The 13,479-nt window shown below is 33.9% G+C and overlaps 1 protein-coding gene across 1 annotated transcript in view; it reads left to right on the top strand.

Annotated features, from left to right (window-relative positions):
* Nudcd1 (NudC domain containing 1) overlaps positions 1-13,479 on the top strand; it is a 74,922-nt gene that overhangs the window by 6,080 nt on the left and 55,363 nt on the right. Inside the window, exon 2 of the mRNA XM_010619539.2 lies at positions 978-1,132. Coding sequence (XP_010617841.1) covers positions 978-1,132 — 155 coding nt within the window. The remainder of the gene's footprint in view (positions 1-977; positions 1,133-13,479) is intronic.

Genomic DNA, 13,479 nt, shown 5'->3' on the forward strand with positions numbered 1-13,479 from the left:
TTTTTTTTTTTTAAGCAAAGTTTGTTTCTAATGCAAGACAACATCAAATACTGGAATGCTACACTCACTTTTCTGCAAAAGAGTTCCTCTCAACCATTTCAAAGGTCCATGTACATTTCCTGCTTTATGAGTTTCATCCACACAGTGGTGCTAGCAGACCACTCCTAGTCAGTAAATATATATATTTCTAACTGTTCTTTGTAATATAAATAGTTCTTTGAGTTAAGCAGGAGTTTCCTAAATATCTGCCAAATTTTTCATAAAATTATGACTTAGTTCTGAAGTTTCTAAACTCCAGCCATCTCTCACCTGGAGCACTGCAGTGGTTTCCTAAGGGATCTTCCTGGATTGACCCCTGCTGTAGTACTTTTTGTGCTACACGTGGCCACTAAGAACTTGTGTTCTCAAACACAAGTTTTCCCTCCTACCTTTTTCTGTTTTCGTTTTGCCTGAAATGAATAAAAGGGTGTGTGTGGATGCATAGGTATATTTTTTTCTTAAATTCTTCCTTTTGTATCTTGACAGGATCTTTGGAAAGTTTTCATGAGTCTCCCTAAGTCAATTAGCTCTCTATGTTCTGTGTTATTATGGAATCCATAATTTTTCTTTATCACATCACAGTGTAATTATAATAACACTTACTACATTAAAATTATATAAATTTATGTGATTGAATGTTAAATATGAATTAGATAATAGAAAAACATTTTTAAAGTTTAAAACCACTTTCTAAATTGGGCTTATTATTTGCCCAGAAGACAGGAAACCCATCTCTTTTTTTTTTTTTTGTATTTCTGTTCTATTTACTCATAATTTAAGAGATTCCTAAAGAAAAAAGAGAGTTGCGTGAATCATATAATGAATTGTCCCGAAGATCTTTGTGATTGACATTGTATGATTTCTTTGCCTTGTAGCCATTTTGTAAAAAGAAGCAATCTAAGATAAAAATCTTGATTGTGTGTTTTTTTGTATTTCAGCTGTGGCAGAAGTAAAACTTCGAGATGGCCAGTATACACTGGAACACATGCATGCTTTTGGGATGTATAATTACCTACACTGTGATTCATGGTATCAAGACAGTGTGTACTACATTGATAACCTTGGAAGAATTATGAATTTAACGGTGATGCTGGTAAGAAAGACATATAGAGTATATTTGATCAATTTTATTTGATCTTTAATTTCTCTTTTTGAATTTGATGTTCAGCTAACTGAAGTGCATACATCTTTAGTATACTGAATCCTGTTACTAGTCTGTATAAGGCTCCATTTCTGTTTAATTCAATTTTGATTTGTTCTTGGTACTTACTTTTTTTTTTTAAGTTTTTTTGTGAGATAGGGTCTAACTTTATAATCCAAGCTGGTCTTAAACTTGTAGTGATCCTCCTGCCTCAGCCTCCTGAGTGCTGGAATTACAATTGTGCACCACCATACCCACCTGTTCTTGGTACTTTTACCTACACCTAACTACTCCTACCACTGAACAACCACTCTAGTGCAATTTATATATTAATAACTGTTTGCTTTTCTTATGTGAGGTATTAATGGATTTGTCTAGTTTTTTCCTTTTACTTAATTTTTGCATTATGTATTTCTGAACTATATTAGCTGTGCGCAGACATTTAGGATTGTTTGATGTGCCATGAATTGAATCCTTTTAGTATTATGAAATATCCTTCGACATCTGTAATACTTTTTTTTTTTTGGTACAATGTTTATGTAGTCATTGCTGGCTTTTTAAACATTGCTATCAGTAACTTTTTCCTTTTTATTTTATCAGTGCTCTTTATAAAGTATGTCTTTTACAAAGATTTGGCAGGTGCATCTTGTTTTTTATTCAGCATGACAATCTTTGTCTTTTATTTCTTCACTATAATATCCAAATAAGTAATTTTAGAAGAAGCAGATGTTCATATCATGTGAAACACAGAAAATTAGTATTTAGTGAAGTCTCCCTGATGTGTCCTGTTTTAGTACTCATTTCTGCTGAACTTTTTTATTACTTTTTTGGCCTTCCAGAGGTGGTAGGGATTTTATTGTTATTTTAAGTATAAACACAAAGTGATGACTATTCTTAAAATAAACTTTTCAATCAGTCTGGTACGTACGATTCGTAATGTCTTTTTTCCAACTTTGTCTTTTGTTTACTACACTCTAGCAGCTCTTGCAGCTCCTGAGACAGACCCTGTAATTCTATTGCCACTGGGCTTGTCTTGTGTGATTACCTCTACCTGGAGCAACTTTTAGTTCTGTCAGACGTCTTGGTCTTATAGGAAGAGAGGGCTCCTTTCACATGTACACACTGAGTGAAAGCCACGTGAGAACTCAGTGTCAGGGTAGTGTTTCCAAGCCAAGAGGAGAGCCTCCCCAACAACTGACCCTGTTAGACCTTGATGTGGTACTTAAAACTTAACAACTATGAGAAATTGCCATTAAACTGCAATCTGTGGTATTTTGTTATTGCAGCTCTACCAGACTAATATAGGTATCTCTTGTTTCAGACCTGGCTTTGCCACGGGTGTACTAACTGACATTTGCCGAGTCACTTACTCTTTCTTTGGGTCCCCATGTCTCCATGAGAAAATCAACTCGATAGTGTTATCTACGAAGCCTTAAGCCCTGCAAGATTCCTTGCAGTTTCATAAGCAGGCAAGGCCACCAACCCCTTATTTGTCCCCTCGACTGACTGTGTGTCTGTCATTTCCCTGTGGAATTTTTTACAGAAAAGATTCCCTGGCAAAAGCAAGCCTGACAATTGGATAAGGTGATCTCTAAAACTCATTCTAGTATTTCATTCTGTTATTGCATAAACCTTAAAGCATTCCAGACAGTGTTATTTTTTGAATTTTTAGTTATAATGGTCATTTTACTGTTTCTTATAGAATTAGCATTCTATTAATTCTAGCCTTTAAATTTGCTGGCAGACAAGCAAAAAGCTGTGGCTAATCTACCGATTGGATTATATTTCAGAAATTATCATTTGACTATAAATTATAAAACTTGTCAAACAATTGCTTAAATTTTCTTTTGTGATTGTTAGAGTCATATGCTTATTTACTTAAATTCAATGAGGGACAATTTTAAAAATGAGTCTCTTTAAATACCATTAAAGAAAAACTGAGCTGTTAATATAGGCATGTGCTTTCATTGTCTTTCTAATGACCATATTCTTTTTCGTAAAAAGATGATTCAGGCGGCTTAAATCCAAGTGCCTCTTTTGGACTTTATCCTCTGAATAATGTTTCAAATTTACTTACATCCTGCTCTTAAGATTAGTTTTACCTACTTGAGGTGTCTTTATAGTCTTTAAATGTTCCCACTATTATTTGTAATTGAAATTTCATTTCTCCTTTTCTCTTTAGAAATATTTATGTTAGTAAAATAGAAATATTTTGCTCTTGAAAGAGGAACATTTTCAGTGAAACCCAATGGTGGGCATTTAAATAAATATCTTGTTTCTTTTCCTTTAGGGGGAAAGCTTTTTTAGGTATCTTTCAAAGACTTATCTGAGGATATTTTTATTTGTTCACTCTTACTAGTTATTTTTTTAATTTTTTTTTCTTTTTATTGAGTTTATTGGTACAATCTAGGTATACAATACAGTTACATTCATTATTAGGATCCTGTACCTTTACATGATAGGTCTTGATTCTCATTTTTTCCCCTTGTCCCTTGTCCCTTCACCTTCTCTCCTCCCCATTTACAAAAACTTTATTTCCATATTTTCAATTTCTCATATTTTTTTCCTCTCCCTTATTACCTTTCCCCCACCCTTCCCACTTTCCCTACACCTTTAGCCCTTTACTTCCTATTTCACATTATTAATTATTTCATTAGGATCCTGTGTGCTATTATAGTGTTTCACACCAGAGAAACTATTCAGTATTTCAGTTAAAGAAATCTCTGTATGAACATTAAAAATAGGGAATACTAAAATAAAACTAAAAAGGAAAGTAAAAGAGAAAAGGCAATAATGTAAGATTAAAATAATCCTTAATTCTGAAGATGAAAATGGTCCCTGAACATATTTAAATTGCTTCTTGCTCTTGTAGTCTTATCTTATTCTTTTTTTTCATTATAAAGAGAATACTTTATTAGTTTCTGTAATCAAACCCACGTAGATATGACCTTACATATTTAATACAATGTGTTACCCCTGTACAAATGGAAAAAAATAAAAAATAAAAATTTAAAAAAATTAACATTTCTAGACCAATATGGCTGTCCATTTCTGTACAATGCCAACTCAACACAGTAAATTGGGATAACTTTTTCCAAAGTTGACAGCACAGTTAAAGTTTCCAAAAAAATCAAATTTTATGTATATGTACATATTTATATTTATATAAAAAGACCAATAATAGCAGTATGTTATGCATCAATAGCAACAACAGCTTCTCCAGGTTCTGCAGTCATCTGAACAAAATTATAGACATTCACCTCATTCCATTAAAAAGACAAAAACAAAAAAATAAAAGAATAATATCCAGATAACAGCAAAGTTCTGTAGCTGTTGTACCTAGCACCATTTTTTTTTATTAGCATCTTAATCATCATCTGGAAAGAGAACATTCTAGAGTAATATCTTTAAAAATAGCTCTGATAAAGCATGGTCACTACTACGTATCATAAAGCAGGTACAAGATATTTTACATTCACAGAGGTATGATACAGTACCGTCCTACATCAATAATACTAGAATCAGTTTTGGTTTGAAATTTGCTTTGTCTGCAAATAAGATTGCTATCCCTGCTCTTTCCTGGGCTCCTGTCATATAGAGAATTGTTTTCCATCCTTTCACTTTCAGTCTCTGGGCTTCTTTTTGCACTAGGTGTGTTTCTTGTATACAACATATTGTTGGATTTTGCTTCTTATTCCATTTTGCCCATTTCTCTTGATTGGTGAGTTGAGGCCATTGACATTGATGGTTATAACTGATATGTACTGATTATTATTGTCATGTTATTGGTCCTTTGCTGACTCTCTTTACTTTTTCACCTTCTCCTTTTAGTTTCTTGCGTTGCCTATTTGATTTGCTCTGTTGGGCCTCATGGTGTTGTTGCCTTCATTGTCTTTTTCTAGGATCTTGTTTAGAATTGCTTGTGGTGCTGGTTTGATATTCATGTAGTTTCTCAGGTGTTCTTTATCGTGAAAGTATCTTATTTCCCCATCCATTTTGAAAGAGAATTTTGCAGCATACATCAGTCTAGGTTGGAGGTTGTTCTCTTTTAGTACTTGAAATATCTCATTCCAGGCTCTTCTTGCCCCAAGGGTTTGTGTTGAAAAGTCTGCTTTGATTCTGATGGGCTTTCCTTTATATGTGATTTGTTTTTTTTTTTTCTCTTACTGCTTGTAGTATTTTGTTCTTCTGTTGGGTTTCTGGGATCTTGATTATTGTATGTCTAGGTGTAGATTTTTTTTTTGATTGTGGCTAGTGTCCTATATGCCTGAGTTATCTGAATGTCAAATTCTTCCCCTCTCTTTGGGAAGTTTTCTGTCATTAATTCTGCGAACAGCTTTTTAAAGTCATTTGTATTTTCTCCTGCTACTTCATGTATTCCTATCAGTCTTATGTTATTCTTCTTTGCATCATCTAGGAGTTGTTGGATTGATTTCTCATGATCCCCTACTGTTTTTAAGAGACCTCTCTTTTCATGGTCACTGACTGCAATCTTATCTTCTATATCTGAGAGTCTATCTTCGCATTCTTTTATTCTGTTGTGTACACTTTCAATGGAGTGTTTAATCTCCTGGATATCTGTTTGAATCTGTTTTATGGATTCCATTTCTTTCCTATGTTGGGTGTTTATTTTTTCCATTTCTTTCTTATGCTGGGCCTTCATGGCTTCTATCGTGGTCCTGAGCTCTAGAGTCTTGAATCACGACTTTTATTTTGCTCTCCATCTCTGTGGTTATTTGGGAAATTATTTCTGTTTTGAATTTTTCTAGAGCCTGATTGATCTGTTTTGTTACTTCCTGTGCTTTGAGTTCAAGGTGTCCTGGTGGTTCACTATCGGCCTTTTCATCCTCATTTGCCCTACTGTTTGCCATTGGTGAACTGGAAGTCTGTCTTTGTGTCTTGCTTAAGTGTTTTTTCTTTTTTACTTTTGTTGTGGGGCTGTCCTTGGTTTAATCTCTGGGTTATCACCCAAATTTTCCTGATATAGTTGTGCCCTAGTTTCTGGGTCTCTAACGACCCACAGACATTCTTATCTTCATAACATCAGAGAAAACAGCTCATCAAATCAACCACAATCCTTTATCCCAACTGATACAATCAGCAACACATTGTGATCAAGCACAACTTGGAAACTGACCACCTGTGGTAGTCGCTAGTCTATCACCCTTAAACTATTTGAATTAAATTGAAATCAAGAAGCAGTCCAGAACATGTCTGCAGTGAACAAACTTTTCAATAAAGTATATTTACCATTTAATGGCTCAGACAGAGCTAGGACTCAAGACCCCTGATCTCAGTTAGCTGATGGCTGAACCCCATGACACAGACTGACCTCGGCCTGCAAGGCCCAGATTGAGTTCCCCAACCTTCTGAACAGTTGAACTCCACACTGTTCTACTACAGGTTTCCCCTACTCTTTCTTTAAAGATGTTCAAAGTTGGGAACTCAGAAAAATACCCTTATGACCACCTCTGCCTCTGCAGAGTGAGTCCAAAGACTGGCACAGTCAGGAGGTCTGAGAGTGTTTGCAGAGGTGGGAGTAAAGGGAGTTATGGGGGTTTGGCTACCTTCTGGCGCTGGAGCAATGGTGGCTCCGGGCAAGAGAAGCACTAGTTCTTTATTTCTTAGTATTTACTAGAAAAAAATCCACTTGTAGATGCACTCATTTAGTTTGTTTAGATAATTTTCCATTGTAATAACAAAATTTATGGGATGAAATTTAATGACTTAAACTTAGTTGAATCATAGATGAGCGATATAGACGGGTCCGTATATTTTTCCTTCATTCTTTTTCCTATTTTGTCTTTTCTCTGGACAACTTAGAGTAACTGGTTTTACTTCCTTATTTAATTTTCTTTTTCTCGGTGTAGAGAACTCATTAAAGATAGTGCATACCTGTACACTTTCTGTAGGCACTATGTACTTGAGTCATGTGTACATGTAGCCATGTGCCCATTAAGTCATTCCCGCTGCCTCTGTTGCCATTACATGATTATCTATTTCCAAATTGAGTCTGCTTAGTTTGCATTATATTGTCATTTAATTTTAAAACTTTTTGTATTTTTAAAGTTTTTTTACCATTTTATTTAGGAAGACAAATTTAAAATCTATAATTCACCAATAGAAATTCTATAAGAATGTTGACTTATAGGGTCCAACTCAGGCATGTATTCTAATTTATACTATTCTTTCAACATTCATTTATTAATTGAGTGCCCACTATGCAACATCCTGTAGGTACCTGGGAATGCTGCAGCACACAGAATAAAATCTTTCCTACTTTTTTATTTTATAGCAAAATATAAAACACTTTCTTTTCCTTTTCTGTAATTTGACCTTAACATTGAAATAGCATCCTCTCTTGATACATATTCATACATGTTCAAATCAGTGTACATTTATATTTAGTTTCCTGATAAAATTAGAACTTTTAGGTGTAATTTAGAATGATTTCTGGAAGTTTGTACAAGTTGCCTTTCCTATTTCTTGATTATCATTCTCTTCACTGATCTAAAGGATACTTTATATGTACTCTCTGTTTAGCAATGGATTATTTAGCTGGAAAGACATAAGGCACTCTAAAAATAATTTACTGGATTCTTAAGGGAAAGGTCCCATCTCATAACTTCCCAACTTCCCTCTTCCCCCACTAAGTACACTATAGGATTGAATGCCCCAGTTGTTGGTTTCTGTTGTTCTTATCTTTTAGACTGGCAAGAATCGCCAGAGAGGAATCCTTCAGTTTCTTGTTGAAGAGGTATTATATGATCCTAGATTTCCTCAGTGCATGCAGAGAAGAGGTTGTGCTCTCATTTTTTAATATATTGGCATTCACTGGTTCTCTTACATTCCTTCAGTGGTATCCTTTATTCCTGTGCTCAGCTAGACCTAATGTCTACATTCAGTCTATTTTAAACTTTTGATAAAACTTCAGGGTTTTTGTTTTTGTTTTTATTTTTGGCTAGGGTGGGGAATTTCTATTGATTTAGAGAATATAGCATCTTTATGGCTTTTTTTTCCTACTCCAGAACATAGTATGTCTTTTTATTTATTTAGACATATACTTATGCTCTTAAGTAAGATTTTTATAGTATGTTTACGTTCTTTCTATTGATTTTTAAATACTTTATAGTCTTTCTATTGTGAATTGAACATATCTTTTAATTTCCTTTTCTAGGTGGTTATTAATAGAAAAACTATGTCAATAATAGCTACCTTATTTTATAATTCAGTAATTTTCCCTTGTTTTCTTAGTATACAGTTATGTCACTGGAAAATAATGTTATCTCTTCATTGTTCATAAAAGTGGAATTAGTGTTCCATGTAATTTTTGTTGTTTCCATTTGTACTTATTTTTTTTATTTGTTGCTAAATTTTATCAAATGTCCTTAAGATCCAGCTTACGGTTAGTGATCATGTGTTCTTCCAGATTGGGATGGATTGGCTTTACTGATTCCAAGCCTGTGACAGTGCAGCGCATCATTGTGACAAAACGGAGAAGACTGGGGTTGTACAGTCCCTTCACCATCAGTCCCAACCCCGAACTAAAGACCCCCTCTGGGCCCTACTTCTTATGGGTTCCACCACTTTCCAGTGGCGGCTGGCTGGGGACCAAGCCTTTAACCATGGGACCTTGGGAGACATTCAAGTCCCAAATGATAGAAGTCCATAATTCCTTAAATACTAAATTCCTAAAATAAACTTTTTTGGTAAAAGTGTATTCTTTTGACACATTATTGGATTTCTGACGTGTTATTTAAAACATTGGATTTGTCTTTACAGTCCATGGTTTTTGTGGTACTAGATTTTGGTTTAGATTTTTCTTAAATGAATTAAAGGACTTCCTTTTTTTTTTAAGACGAACAGTTGAAGATTAAAATATTCTGTTCTTTCTATGGTAAATATCCTCTTTGGATATATTGTATTTTGTTATTCTTTTCAGTAGTAAATCTAATTGCCTCCTCAGCTTTTTCTGTGGTTATCAGTTTCATTAAGTTCTGTTTCTTGGATAATTTATAATATATATTTTTAAGTGAAACCCTCAATTTTTGCTTAAATTTCAAATTTGTTGCTATACAAGTGTATACATCATGCTTAAATGATTGTCTCTTCTCTTTTTTCTCTTTCTGTTTTTCTTTACTTGGTCAAGTTTTAAAAGGATTATGTGTTTTAGGTTCTCTTAGTGTTTTCTGCTTCATTAATTTAGCTTCTTTGATTTTCAAACTCTGTTGTATCCCAGAATCACTTGAAATAATTGATCAAAATAAAAGTTAATTTCAGTATACCATTCCCAAAGATTCTTATGGAACAAGTCAGGATTTGCCATAGATTGGGGATCTAAATTTTCCCAAGCACCTTAGGTGATGCTTATGCTCTGGTTATGACCAAGTATTAAGAAACTCTACACGTGGGGTACAGAGGAATACCATATTTATTTCTTATTTTACTGTTAGCAAAAGTGGAAATCATCCTGTTCTTTGAGCTTCTGTATTGGGAGCAGGGGGAAAATGAGGAGCACTGATTAGTCTGCTTCTTAGAGCAGAAAGCAGGATTCTGATACCCATTTTCGTGTCTATTTTTTTGTTTGAGTCAAAGGCTCAGAGGCACAAATACCACTATCCCTACTGGTGTACAAATGACCATTCTTGTTAAACACTTTAAAGTGGGAGGTTATTGTAGAGCCCAGGGCTCAAAGTCCACATTTTGTTTGCTCATCTGACTTTGTTAGAGCCGGCAGGTGGCAGCAATTCGACAGTTTTATAGAGGGATTACACTTCCACGTTTTCATTGTGGGTTTATAGTCTTTAATTTTTGAGGATGTCATTTGGGAGGAAGTTTGCTTAAGAAGTAGAAAACATCTCAGGAAATTAAAAATTCTGATTATATTATTTTATGGTTCATTGTAAGTTAGTATATTTAGTGTCTTAATATTTAGGCTACTATGTCTTTTTTCCCCCATTTGTTTGTAAAGCTATCCTGTCTCTGCTCCTGAAGAAGAATGTCATCTTGTGTTGTCTCCTTAAGATCCAGGGAGTGTTACAAAATTTCATTTGAAAACTTGTATTTGTGAAGTTGTGTTTTGGAGTGACAATTTAGAACTACTTTTTAGTTCAGCTCTTTGCATGACAGTAGGCCTGTATCTCCTGGCCTAAATCTCAGCCTACTTTTAACAATTAGGTTAATTATCAGGGAGCTAGTTATTTACTGATTAAAGGGAAAAAAGTAAAACTGGTAGTGGGTCGTGCATGCTTGTAATCCCCGCAGTCTGGGAGGCTGCAGCAAGAGGATTGCAAGTTTAAACCAGGGCTGGGTAACTAAGTGATATTGTGAGACCCTGGCTCAAAAAAAATTTTTTAAAGGACTAGGGATATAACTCATTGCAAAGGCCCTGGGTTCAATCCCTGGTGTTGTATGTTTTTAATATTGTATTAAAAGATTCATTTTACATAAAGACATTAAACTGTAATCGATTAAAATGCCTATTCTTAAAGGTTTAGCAAAAGGTAAAAGAGAGAGACCATCTTCTAAATAAAGATAATAATTAGTGATGAAGCTTTTCTTCAGAAAAAGACCACTTCCTTTTAAAATGCCAAAATTTTAAATGCCAGCGTGTAGTAATATTGGTAAATGGTATCCCTACTTAATTTTTCCTGACCATTTTTTAAAGCTTGAGTGGTCCCTTCCTATAAATGTGTATGTGCTAGAAAAATACTTTGTTCGTTCAAAGCTTTTCTACTTGTAACTGCAACTGTGAGGGTCTCGAATTCTTGGCATAAACATTTGGCTTAGGTATGTACTGTTTATGTACCTTTATTTATACTTCATTTGTATGTAGTTTTTGGGTATTATAATTTTGTATTAACATCTGATTGACTCAGTAATTTTAGCTGAAAATACTGTATAATAATAGCCTGGAAAAAAAAGTTTCAAATTTAGCATTCTAGAAATTACATTCAGACCCAAAGTATCAATTGTTTTGAAAAAATGTAGAAAATGTGTTTTTCTGTAGGAAATGTATTCTGTAGAAAATGTAAAATAGAAGGGGAAAGTACCAATGTTTGGAGTAAAGTTGACCAAGATTTGAGTCTTGTCCCTGCCATCTTCTGAAAATGGGGTTTCAGGCAAATTAATATTTTTAAACCCCTCTATCTTAAAGTAGGGGAAGTAATTTCATTTGCAAATGATGGTTAAATGAGACAGCAAAAGTCAAAGCCCTTAATAGGCTTATAGATTATAATCATCTTAATTGTTCAGTAAGTGTTCCATTTGTCAGTGAAATTTTAATACTGAAAAGTAGCTGTGAAAGTGTACCCCAGAATGCTTTTTTAATATCCTTAAACATAGTTACATTAGTCTTTTTTTGTGAGGAGAAAGAAAATAGGTGAACTCTGGATACTATTGATCCAATTATACATATAAGGTGTTGTTAGGAGGACACCTAGTAAAATTACCAGTGGAGGTTATTCAGAACAAAGTTAATGCTCTCGTGTAGGGTTTACAGAAGAAAAGATTTCATTGCTTATAGTATAGTTAAAATTAAAACATACTGTTGGAGAATTAAATTTCAAACACCAGCAACAATAGATTGCTTTCACTTTAATAGTCATCTAACTCAAGTAGGAGGTGCTGTGTGTTTTCTCTTTGTGTTTTAGGTTAATTTTGGTTTCACATTTATATACTTGAGTATCTTAATTATTCTATTGAATGTTATACCAGATTATCTAATAATTATATTTCTGCCAACCTCAGTCATGTTAACCATGTAGTTAACAGAGAATGGCTTAAAACATTCATATTGTCTATGAACTGGAGAGTTTATTCCTGCATTCCTCCTAATAGTGGTTCTTTACATTATTACAGTGAATGCCATGTAGTAGGCCACTAGAGACATTTGTATGTATGCTTTGAAACAACTATTTTGAAGAGAGAATCCCATTTTATTTTATCATGCTAATATCTTCCAAATTATATGTATGCCACTCCTAAATTGCTCAGTGTAAAAAAAATATATATATGTATTTGAAGCAGGAAGGGAAAATGTACTTTTACTCTCAATCTCCTCTAGCACCAGTCATCTTCCAATCTTATTTTCTTTCATAATGGTAAATATTACCAAATCAGCCTATGTTTATCTACACCTTACTGTGTGCTGACATATCACAATGTTTATTTCAGCTTACTTCAAACATATTCTGCATCCTTTTTTTAGCTACTATCTTGTTGATGTTTTTTGCTTCTTTGGGGGTTTTCACTCAGCCTACTTCAGTGTATTTAACACTTACTCAGTATTCCATAGAGTGGATGTTCTCTTTCCCTGCCTGTACTTTCCAGACAGTGATACCAGGCACACCTCTGTATTTGAGCAAATTGAATTTATTACTTTTTGTGGCAGAGAGAATGTGTACCATAAAGGAACCCACAGGGTGTCTTAGTAAAAGACTTTGAAGGTAGTGATAGTAAAGAGTTGGGCTTGCGTAAGGTGATTTTGGCGGGGAAGGTTTAAAAAAGTGGAACTTGAATGGATACAGTAAGAAACTTGATAATTCTTTGATGTATATCTTAGTAAGCATCATCTAGAAGAAAAGGCAAGATTGAGCTTCAGACTGTAATTAACAAGGAAGCTTCAGTTGCTCATATTGGCCTGGATTTAGAGTCATAATTGTAGTTGTGGAGATATACATGTTTTATCTGTGATAATGATCAGTGATCATTATGGAGTCATACTATTTTTGTCTTGTTCCATCATGGTCACAAACTGTTCTGTAAACTGTCAGTGTTCAGTAGAGCAATCCTGTTAATGCCATGCTAGTTTACAGTAAAACCAAGACTTGGCAGTTACTACTAGGCTGGCTTCACAATGTCAGGGCTACCTTTTTCCTTGTTCCTTAGCTGATGAAACAGAGTGGTTGTTTCCAAGTTTTTATTTCTATAAGTTTTTCATCGCTGAAAAGAGCTTTTCTATGACATGGAATTTTTTGTACATATGCAAGTATTTTTATAAATTTCTGCAAGAGCAGTTACATCAAAGTATATTTAAGACATCATAAAATTTGAATTATTATCAACTCTGAAAGGCTGTACATGTTTCTACTATTACCAGGATACTTGAGTCAAAAAAACCATTACCAGTCTAAAATTTTTTTTCTGGCTACTGGGGGAATATTATTTTACTTTTACTTATTCATTTATTTTTTGACTAGTAAGTTTGGCCTTAAAACAAAGTAGCCATAATTTTACCATTTGTGTTATTTTCCTGTTTAAACATTTATATAATTGTGTATTTCTTGTTTTAAGGATAT

This window comes from Fukomys damarensis, unplaced genomic scaffold (genome assembly GCF_012274545.1).
Source record: "Fukomys damarensis isolate Sample0158 unplaced genomic scaffold, DMR_v1.0_HiC HiC_scaffold_5, whole genome shotgun sequence".
In the NCBI taxonomy this organism is placed as follows: Eukaryota; Metazoa; Chordata; class Mammalia; order Rodentia; family Bathyergidae; genus Fukomys; species Fukomys damarensis.